At 42.7% G+C, this 10,767-nt stretch overlaps 2 protein-coding genes across 3 annotated transcripts; both read left to right on the top strand.

The window, feature by feature from the left end:
- Positions 1-774: 774 nt before the first annotated feature.
- sypl2b (synaptophysin-like 2b) lies at positions 775-4,502 on the top strand. Its single transcript, XM_035657189.1, has 6 exons — positions 775-935; positions 1,064-1,141; positions 1,924-2,042; positions 2,187-2,391; positions 2,853-3,044; positions 3,138-4,502. Exons 1-6 carry the CDS (start codon positions 918-920, stop codon positions 3,258-3,260), a joined length of 735 nt encoding a protein of 244 aa, XP_035513082.1. The 5' UTR covers positions 775-917; the 3' UTR covers positions 3,261-4,502.
- A 1,155-nt stretch (positions 4,503-5,657) lies between these two features.
- Positions 5,658-10,676, top strand: atxn7l2b (ataxin 7-like 2b). 2 transcript variants are annotated; one of them, XM_035656011.1, is made up of 10 exons: positions 5,658-5,861; positions 6,492-6,563; positions 6,655-6,958; positions 7,264-7,505; positions 7,722-7,804; positions 7,984-8,195; positions 8,723-8,903; positions 9,170-9,291; positions 9,673-10,369; positions 10,559-10,676. In XM_035656011.1, exons 1-9 carry the CDS (start codon positions 5,765-5,767, stop codon positions 10,364-10,366), a joined length of 2,007 nt encoding a protein of 668 aa, XP_035511904.1. In that variant the 5' UTR covers positions 5,658-5,764; the 3' UTR covers positions 10,367-10,369; positions 10,559-10,676. The 2 variants fall into 2 exon arrangements, with proteins under 2 accessions (XP_035511904.1, XP_035511903.1); XM_035656010.1 differs by having other exon boundaries at positions 8,720-8,903.
- The last annotated feature ends 91 nt before the right edge of the window (positions 10,677-10,767 follow it).

Here is a 10,767-nt window from a genome sequence, read left to right as displayed (position 1 = left end):
AGTCCTTGCTCTTCTCCCGTCGTGCTTTCAGCTCCTCTCTCTCTGCTCTCTCGTCTCTCTACCCTCTCTCCCTCTCTTTCAGTCCTCTCTGCTCTCTTCCCTCGTCTCTCCCTCTCTTTCAGTCCCCTCGTCTCTCTCCTCTCCGCCTCTACTCTTCGAGTCCTCGGGTCGGGTCTCTCTACGTTCGCCCTTCTCTCTCGGTGGCCTCTCTTCGTCATCTTATCTCTCTCTCGTCTCCCATCGCTCTGCTCTCCGTACGGTGTCCTCCTGTGTGCTCTCCTCTTCTCTCTCCTCTCTCTTCCCTTCTCTTTCAGTCCTCTCTGGCGTCCCCTCCGTTGCCTTCGTCTTCTCCCCCCGTCTCTTCGAGTGCCCTTCTTTCTCTCTTCATCCCGGGCCGCCTGCTCCGGGTCTCTGGCGTGCGTGTCCAGTTCTGGCCGTCGTCTCTCTCTCCTTCACGTGTCGCCCCGATCCCTTCCGTCTCGTCTCTCGTGCCCTCTCTCGCCGTCTCTCTCTCTCCCTCGTCTTTCAGGCTTTTCCTTCTGCGCTGCTTCTCCCGGCTTTCTCTCTCTCTCTCTCTCTGTGCCGCGCCCTCTCTTTTCATTCCTCTCTCTCTCTTTCAGTCCTCTCTTCTCTCGCGGTGTCCGTCTTTTCTCGTCTCTCTCTGCTCGTCTCGTGCTCCGCTGATCTTTCAGTCCTCTCTCTCTCCGTCCTCTCTCTCTCTCTCTCCCTCCCTCTCTTTCAGTCCTCTCTCTCTCACTCTCTCGATCAGCGCCGTCACTGATCACGTGACACCTACTACGATTCGCTGAAGTTGAAGAAAAGTTTGACAAGCACGAAGAGCGCGGACGAGCTGCTAAAAACACCCAGGAAAAGGAGACTCATAATCGGCACTAACGGTGTTTTTCTGCGGACAAACGATGGAATCTGTCGCCCAGGTAACGGCGCCGAAAAAACGGCACTTTCCTTCTCCTTTTTTTTTTTTTTTTTTAGCAAACACACCTATTTGTGTAGTTCTCTCGCAGTGCAACGTCGTTTCTCACATTGTGTGTTTATTTCCCACCAGAAAGTGCTGACGTCGGGGTTCAGTCTTGACTTGGGACCTCTGAAAGAGCCGCTGGCGTTCATCCGTTTGCTGGAATGGGTACGTAACGTGTTTATCAAACCTCGCTCAGGTTTTTACCATATGGCCTATGGCGGGTTGTCTGCTCTCTCCATCCCTGGTAGCGGAAAGAAAAAAAAACCTTACAAATTGATTATGTTTGTCTTGTGACCCACTGCACGCTCGGAGAAGCTATGCAACTCATGTTTTGAGCTGTGACAGCGATTCAAATATGGTATGCAGAGGGTTTATTCGTATATCAGAGGAGCACACCAAGATGACAGCCTGTTGACTTTACTGACTGCTTGCTGTCATTTACGTGTGTTAGCACGGTCAGGGTAGCACCTGTAGCTAAGGATGTGGTTTGCAACGTAGAAAAATACTTTATTTTGCTTTAATTGACTCTTAATATTATTAAATATATTATGTATAATATATATAATATGATGTTCAGCTACAACATTTACAACATTTCCAGTCAAATAATATAATGTTAGCTTTAACTGCAGATAGGTGTTTTTATGTGAGCTTTCCTCATAATTCTTTCTCAGTACTTAATGTGAGCTCCTGTTCTTTAGCTAGTTCTGTGTGCGTTTAAATATGATGAAATGTTTCTGCTGTGAACTGTGGACACCATTCACAGTGATGGCATCCTGTGATTAACAGAAGGATTTCCTGTTGAAAGTGTGTTACATAAAATAAAGGGAAGTCTCTGTGTGTGTGTGTGTGTGTGTAGTGCATATGTGACCGTTTGATTGAGCAGCTCTGTCCTGACCATCCTAGTATGCCAACGTTCTTCTCTTATCTTGTGTTTGCGGCTGCAGGTGTTCTCCATATTTGCTTTTGCTACGACTGGAGGTTACAGCGGCACCACGAGCATCAATGTCCAGTGCAAGGGCCATAACATTGAGGAAATACAGGCACACTTTTCCTACCCATTCAGGTCTGTGTGTGTGTGTGTGTGTGTGTGTGTGTGGGTCTGCAAACAGAATATTTTAAATTATAACAATCCTAAAAGTAAACACACACTTTCATGTGAGCTGATTTCTTACTGGAAATGTGAGACTATCTGTCTGTGTTTACACAGGTTGATGCAGAATCCTTATAATGTTCCTAACTGCAAAGCAAACGAAACGACTACCACTGCTTACTTCTTGACTGGAGACCACACATCCTCTGCACAGTTTTACGTCTGTATTGGAGTGTTGGCCTTTCTCTACTGCACTGCCACACTAGTCCTCTACTTGGGCTACCAGCACATATATAGAGAATCTAGTCGTGGACCGATTGTGGTACGTTTATCTGGATTATCATTTGTTTTGGTGAAATGTTTGTGCTTAGCTAGGTCCTCCTCACGACTATAAATAGCTTAGAAACGGAGTGAGATAAAATGACACGGTGTTGACTTCAAGAGATTGCATTTGAAGCAGGACAGTTTTCTTTAAGCTGCTGTGTAAATTCAGCAGTGATACCACTGATATGAATTGATGAATGTAGTTTTATCTATGCAGGCAATGTTTATATATTATGCTTTGTGTGCAAAATGTTGCATCTCTGAGTCCACCTCATCCTGGAATCCAACTGGAGGTCAGAGAAAGAGCATTTAACAGAGTTGTGTAAATGAAAGGGGTGTGGTTCCCAAGCAACTAAGCGACATACTGCACTAGGTAGTCTCCGTCCAAGAAGCTACTGGAGTGAAGCTACTATTTTCGACTGTTAAATGGTTTTAAACTGGTTGTCTTTATTCTCTAAGGATCTGTTGGTGACTGCAGCCTTTGCCTTCTTGTGGTTGGTATCATCCTCTGCTTGGGCTAAAGGCTTGACCGATGTGAAGTGGGCCACCAGTCCTTCAGACATTTTATCCAATCTTGAGGTCTGCAAGAGTGTTGACAACAAGTGCAGCCCAGGTGCCTTGCCTCACATGGGCAGACTAAATGCGTCAGTGGTAAGTTGAATGCAAATTAGTCTTTTCCAGACGTGCTTAAACGTGTGTGCACAACAGCCTGGGGTATTTGACTTATGTCTTATTCTTTGGCAGATATTTGGTTTCCTTAACCTCATTCTGTGGGGTGGTAACTGCTGGTTCATTTACAAGGAAACACCTTTCCACAAATCAGACAACCAGCCTTCAAATGTGGAGGGGGGAGTTGGGCCATCGTAACCGCACAGGTTTGAAAATTGTCTAACATGTAGTGTTATTAAATGAGTCATTTTGGTACTAATTGTTCAAAGAAAAATACTGTAGATTATAAGGCATACATTTCCAAAACTGACTGCTCCTTTTTTTGCTACTGCTATGTATTAATTTTATATTTAGGTATTATATTGTCTCAGATACATTTTGGAAACTAAAACCTGAGTTGTTCATACATACAATCAATAGATCGTAGCAGTCAAAAATTTTATTCTCATAGATAACCAGGTATCAAAAACTAAGTGTCCCTTATCTCAAATTGTACTGCAGATGTAGACTGTACAGCCTCGTTTGTGATAAATCATAATGAAGCATCACTCTGTCAACCTGTTACCTGCCAGCAGAATTTCTGTACCCTACATAATTGTTTTTGCCTTCAGCCTTTTCTTAAAACAAACAAAACTCAGGGCTATTAAGTGTACAAATTATAAAATACCTAATAAATATTAACTACTTTAAGTGCATTTATTATTAACACAAGTCTAGACTGTAGACAAAACCAAATTTCAGTCCAATCCTAAAACATACAGTATGTATCAAAAGGTGTTATTACAATGAGTGTTCAATAGTTGATTGGAAAAATAATTCAGTTGCCAATATGAGATTATTTATGATGTGTGAAAGCAATTTTATTGAATCTATTTTGCATTAAGTTGTGCTTCATCATGTCACAATGTAAGGTTAAATTTACTGTTTTAGCCTAGGAGCTGAACATTATGTTGAATGTAGTTCGATATATCCATTTAGAGCATTTGAAACTGTTAGACTTGTAGAATTTCTGATATTTTCCCTGAAAGGACATGTTGTTGTTTTTTCTTTGTCTTGCTTGTTTGTAATGTTTCTAAGAAAATGCCACAAAAAGGTCCTATATTGTGCCAAAGCCAATGTACTAGCAGTTGTATAGCCTTAGCTAGCTGGTAACCTTTTCATAAACAATTGACTGATCTCTAACTTGTTACTAACTACTGCATACTTTTGTTCTCGCATTTGCTTGGCTTCTACCTTGACTTTGTTACAATGGAAGCTGTTAGTCTCTATTACTGCCATCATTGTGATTTATTACTTCGATATAGCTTTGCTTGATTCACAGTTTGATCCACCACTGTGTTAATAAAAGTGTCACACAGATGAGACTGGAGTTCCTATTTCAATCCAGGAAGGTACTTTGTGGACATGAAATGCTGTGCGTCATTAAAAGGAAGAACTGGACTACTGGTTACGTGTCTGATTTTATGTATGGTTGTTTCACCGGTGGTAGCACACATACTGTACAAAATGTTTTCATCACACACTGAGAATAAGATTCACATAGCGGACTGTAATCATATCATATATAATAATATTCAGACATTCAGTAAGCAAGGGCAGCATGCAGTGCAATTTGACAATCACTAGGTGGCAGACAGGCTCCTTCTAACCAGGCATCATCACCTGACACACACACACACATACACACACACAAGCCTTCAAATGAACCTCCTGACCCTCAACAGTCCAGTCAAGTTTTAGGTTACACTCACAATGGTATGGTCTGTTAGTGATTCATCACTGTGCATTAATACCTGATCCATTAGTGCCCAAAACTATTACAAAAAACCTTTGGCCAAGCTATAATCTAGAAACTACACAATGTTACATACTGTAAATATTTTTCAGTTGCATATATGCCCAGCACATTTCACTCCTGTTTGGTTACTAGAACTGAATCAATTAAATGATTTGTTGATCAACAGAACATTTACAATTTTGATAACTGATCAATATAAATCCTTTATCCAACAAACATTCTCTGACTTCTTACATGTGAAGGGTTTGCTACTCTCCTCTTTAATGATTGATTATGATTTCAAATGTAATATTTTTTGGTCTGTTGGTTGGATAAAATAAGCAATTTGACAGCATCACCTTGATGATCTCTGCTGCATGAACAAGGAAAGATGTACACATACACCGATAAATGGCCACTGACATCTTAAGAACACACTCACAGTGTCCATATTATAGTCATAAAACAGAGAGCTTAACAGATGTTCTATTGATAACATCTGCAGGGGGTCTTTACTGTAAAATTTGTATGATATTCTTGTACATTTTTAGACTGAAATTTAGATTTTGATGAAAAGTTCATCTTTGATATCCCAAATATATATATGAAACAAACAAAATAAATAAATAAATAAAATGAAACCGGTGAAAACCTGATAACATTAGTCTAACATGAATAATGACCCATGGTCCGGATTATTATGAAGATGAGGGACATCCAAGATAATGTTTTTAAAGATATATTTCTATGTTTTTCCACTTTGTCTGTTTCGGACAGAGGCCAGCGCAGGTTCAGGTGTATAAAGGTGTAAATATCCATCCTCTCGGTCGTTCATATGACGTTATTCATACGGCCGCGAGCTTTGTGACGCGGCTGTGATGCGCGCGAACTGACGGTCTCATCTCGTGAACGCGCAAAAGCAGCAATGGCCGCTTTGGGTCGGCGAAATCCTAATCTCGACGATTTTGTCGGATTAAACTGGAGTTGTTGGGTTGATAGGGGGAATATTTTACCATCTGACGGTGAGTCGCACTCCCTGCCCCACACCTGGTGTTCATCATGGCACAGTGTCAAACATCCTGTGATTTATTGTTTGATACATCCACAGAGCGGCGGCAGAAAGGGCGACCCAAACAAAAGACCCGCTGGGTCCTAATGCAGGTTGCTGAGGATGTTAACTGGCAACAAACAAAACACATTTAACATTTGTTTCTTAGGCGTTTGGTAAAGTAGTCAGTGATTAAAAAGACTGTAGCTGGTGGATACAGCACGAACGGTTTACCTGTGGACAGGTAGATAGACCGTTAGCCCGTCAGCTGCTGTCACAACAAACACAACAACAACAACAACAACAACAACAACAACACTAATTAAGAAGGATTTGTCCAGTTTGCTAACAGCAAAAATGACTAGCTAACAGCTGCGACTGGTCCAGCTAACGCGGGCGGTGCTAGCAGTAATGTTATATCAGGAGAAATGTAAGTTTAATTAGGATAACTTTTATATTTTGGGCCAAAAAAAGGAGCACGGACTGATGTGAACGACGTGTTCCGGGTTTTACTCAGATATCTCAGTACACCTGCCTTATGGAAGAGGCTTTAGGAATGTCCCATCCCAATATTCATGCCGACTGTTTTTTGCCTTTCATGCAGCTGGGTCTCATGCTGAAGACAGCAGCAAGTATGGGAGGAACCGCTGTGAGACCATGACCCTCAGGAAAGAAGGTGAAGGCGTTGACTTATGAAACTCAATAACTCTGTGCGTTCACTCTCACTTCTCATTTCTCTTTAACTCTCTTTGTACTCCCCTCTACAGATATGCACATATTTGGCCACTGCCCAGCACACGATGAGATCTGTCTGGTGGTGTGCAGCCACTGTGGGCAGGTGGTGAAGCCTCAAGCCTTTGAGAAGCACTGTGAGAGGCGCCATGGTCCTCTCACTAAAATGTGTGGCCCATCATCTGCTTTGGCCCCACAGCAGCGGCCTCGCCCTGGTCGCTCTCCTTCGAATCTGTCCTCCTCTAGAGAGAAGCAGAAGGATGGTAGATGTCATGAAGCCAGTGCAGCATTACCGGTCCAGCAGCACAGGCACACCAAGGCCCAGAAGGAGGCAGTGAGGTGCGGTTTTAAGATTTTATTTCTTTTTACATCGACACAGGGAAATGTGAATTATAAGAATATTTCAGAGATTTCTACTTCGTAATTCTTGTTGATAACGTAATGTCTGTAAGTATCATGGAGGGACAAAGGAACCGCGTGTGTTGAGGTTCAGAGTTGACATTAAATGCAATAACTGTCACTGTTTTCAATCGTTAATTAGAAACAGTGATTTAGGACTTACACAAACCTGAATTTTGTCACTTATTGCATCTAAATTCCAAGCCTGTTAATTCTGAACTTTACCTCTCTAACTACCTCTACAGTTTTCCGTCAGTGGAGAAGTTCCCTCAGGAGAACCCTCCTCTCCCACACCACTCCTCCACCACGCCTCGACCCAGGGTTCCTCCGTGGCACTCAGGACCCCTCCCCCCTGGCCACTGTTCCTCCTCCACTTCTCCATCAGACAGACCGGCTGCACAAAAGCCCACAACTGGGCCGTCCAGTGAGTCTCTCAGTCCTCTGCGGGGAATGAGAACCTACAGCCGGATTTACAAAAACATTGACAGTAAGCCGACTGCAACATTAATTTTATTAGCCAGGGTGTGGCATATAACAGTGTATGCATTATAATATAATTCGATTGTTTGCAGAATTGTTGCCTGTTATTTTGTTTTGGAAAAATGACCACATGGTGCTCTTAATCATTCCACCAGCATGGATTATGTTGACTGTCTGTCCTGCTGCTGCCCACTGACTACTGTGTTTGCTTTCTTTCCCTTAGAGAAAGAATGTGACCTGAACAAACACTGCGGAGTTCTGGATCCAGAAAGGAAAAAGCTGTGCAGCCTGGAGCTTATATGCAATGTAAACTCTCAGTGTTACCAGTATCTTTATTGTTGTTCATTATCAACAGAGAAATTAGTCTTTTGTCTTTGAGGCTGCATTTGTTATTCGATACACAAACATGGAAAACATGGAAATCATTTGTTTGGGATGGGATGTAATGGCTCTATTTTCTCCCCTGTGCTGTTCTTTCTACACAGACTGATTCCATCCACCAGCAGCAGAAAGCTTTGGGAAGGACTAAGACCTTTGGTCAGTTGGCAGTGGAACAGAGAACAACCCCAACAGGTCGAGATGTGGAGCAGTCTCTTGTCAAATCAGAAGACAAAGAGCAACATTTGGAAGCTTTTGAAGAGAAAAAAATGACTCAGGGCAGTAAATACAACTTCAGCAGCAACCGTCACATTGTCAGGTATGAATATGATTTATTTTATATTAAAAACATGAGTTTGATTCACTAAAATACCTCTTGAGTAACCATTACACCATGCCATCACATTACAAATTATTGCTGGAGATGAAGTTGAAATCGTGAGCTTGAATAAAGAGTAATGACATGAAAGCTAAAAATGACATACTTTCAGTGTTAAGAATAATGACAGATATCCAAATGTACATATGGTTACCTGTAGGGCACAACAAAGTGCTAGCATTGCAACCAATTTCTTTTCTCTACATATACTATTTTTTATTTTATTTTATCAAAATGAGTTGACACAACAGATAGGGTTGGGGTTAGATAGAAAGTAGCAAACAGATCGTGTTATTATAAAATTATAAAAATACATGTTCTGATTGCTAATGTTAGAGATTATCATCCAGATGGTAGTGATGTTAATGTGTTTTTATCGGAGTAATTCCTTTCCAGGTAGAACCTGCTATCTTTGTGTTAATCTATTCTCTTCTTATATTTTTTATATTCTTTTGTCTTCAAAGCAGGATCAGGGATCCATCACAAAGCTTTCCAGAGGATGAATCCTTCAGCACAGTGGAAGTGAAGGTACAGCCTCCCTATCCCTTCAACCAGAGCTTGCTGTCAAGCGAGGAGAGTGAAGACGATGATGAGCAGGAGGAAGCCACAGACCTGCCTGCCACACCCAGGCACCCCAAACCTCTCGGGGTAAGTGCAGAAACGTGGCAGCAGCCAGCAGACTTGTATCATTGGCCCACTTCATAAGTAGTTTGCTATGATTTCCATTTAAAGCATTTGTGATGTGTGAATTTATGGAGTGAAAAGCACAAGGCTAATTTGGTTTCCCTTTCTCAGTAAAACTAAAGTCAGGGATCACTGGGTTCTTTTTAAAGTCACTGTTGTCAGGAGTGGATATTAACACGTCTCCAAAGGACACATGAGTCTTAGTTTATAAAACTGTTTCTGTTCTGTAGCTATGCACTTTTGGATGCCACACATTGGGTTGCAGCATCTTCACCTTCGACCGGCGTTGGCATCACCTGCAGTTTGCCCTCAGTGCCATGTTGGAGCATCATGTCAGCACACACTTGTGGACGTAAGTATCACTACTCTATAATCTATACTTAGTAGAAATGTCACCAAGGTGAAGAAAATAGTTGGGAGACTTCCAGCCAGGATCCAATATCTGCCAGTGTTTGTCCTTGAACTAGACACTGAGCGCACTGCAGGGCACTGATATTCACTTCAATCTGATTTCTTTCCTGCAGGTATTAATAAATTATTACATATCAAGGATTTTCCAATTTTCTGATAAGAAAAGGTCAGACATTTATCCGATACTCTTAAAAATGATCAATTTAAAACCTGTATTTCATTTTATCCATGGAATACAGAACAGAGGTATAGTTCCCTTCATGTCATTGAAAATGAAATACAGGGATTCTAACCAGCTTCATGGTTTTCCTTTAACTTACAGGAAAATACCTCAAGTATCATCAGGTCTCAGGTCACATCAGGACACACCTCCAACTGTCGGATCCCCTGTCAGGACTGGGTGCAGACCCTCTAAATCCACTGGCTCCCTCAGTCTTGAGTCTACCTCACTGGGACAACTGGAAACCAAAAGCAGTCAGCACAATGCTCACAGTACCAAACCACCTTCTTCCACCACTTCTGCGAGCCTTGGGTCTGGCCAGCGATGCAACCTTGTTGGGCGAGCCGGCAAGGCTCGGCCGAGGAAGGTGCAACTTATGCAAGAGGCAAGCGCAGCACAGAAAGCTGCCAAGCTGTCACACAGCGGTGAGGACAAATCCTCAAAGTACATCAGGGATCCCCCCCTCCATGAGAAGGACCAGCCGCACGTCCCCCCCTCTCAAGAACCAGTAAATGGTACCTTCTCACACGGAAAGAAGCCATGTCCTCCTCTCCATCGCTCCCCCCGCAGCAGAGGGAAGCCCCCAGGGATTCAGCAGAAGGTGACGGGCTATGACAACAGAGATCTTGCCCAAAAACGCAAAGGCAGCAATGAGTCACCGCCTCTCAGCTCCTCACTATCCAAAGCCTCCAAGTGTCAACGCTTGTCTTCCCCTTCCCGCTCCAGCCTCCTCGCCTGGAAGAGAGAGAACGGGGATGTGCTTGTTTGGGGCCTGGAGAAAAAATCCGACTCCTAAAGAGTGAGTACACCTGCTAGCAATGGCATGCAAGAGGGTCCATACCATCAATGTATTTTGATTATGTGGATCTATGCTTTTAAGCTTAAAAAGACACAAATCTTCTTGATCTGAAATGGATTGTGTGTCGTTTTCTTTTACAAACGAATGCATTTGTAGGTGACAATTGTTGTTTACCTCTCATCTTCACAGCCAATAAAGAGGCCAGCCTTAAAAAGACCACTTGGAGAAGATGCCTGCTGCAGGCTGCTGCCAGCATAGTATGAGAGAGTTTGTGTGTGTGTGTGATGTGTGGGTGTGTGTGTGTGTGGACATGTTGTGTGTGCGTGTGTGTTGAGTGTGGAGTGTTTCTCTCCAATTTATGGTCTTCAGACGATCCTGGGGTTCTATATATGCACATT

The sequence above is a fragment of the Morone saxatilis genome, unplaced genomic scaffold (genome assembly GCF_004916995.1).
Source record: "Morone saxatilis isolate NCDOM2014 unplaced genomic scaffold, NCSU_SB_2.0 Contig15, whole genome shotgun sequence".
Lineage (NCBI taxonomy): Eukaryota > Metazoa > Chordata > Actinopteri > Moronidae > Morone > Morone saxatilis.
This window is presented reverse-complemented; position numbering and strand designations above follow the sequence as displayed.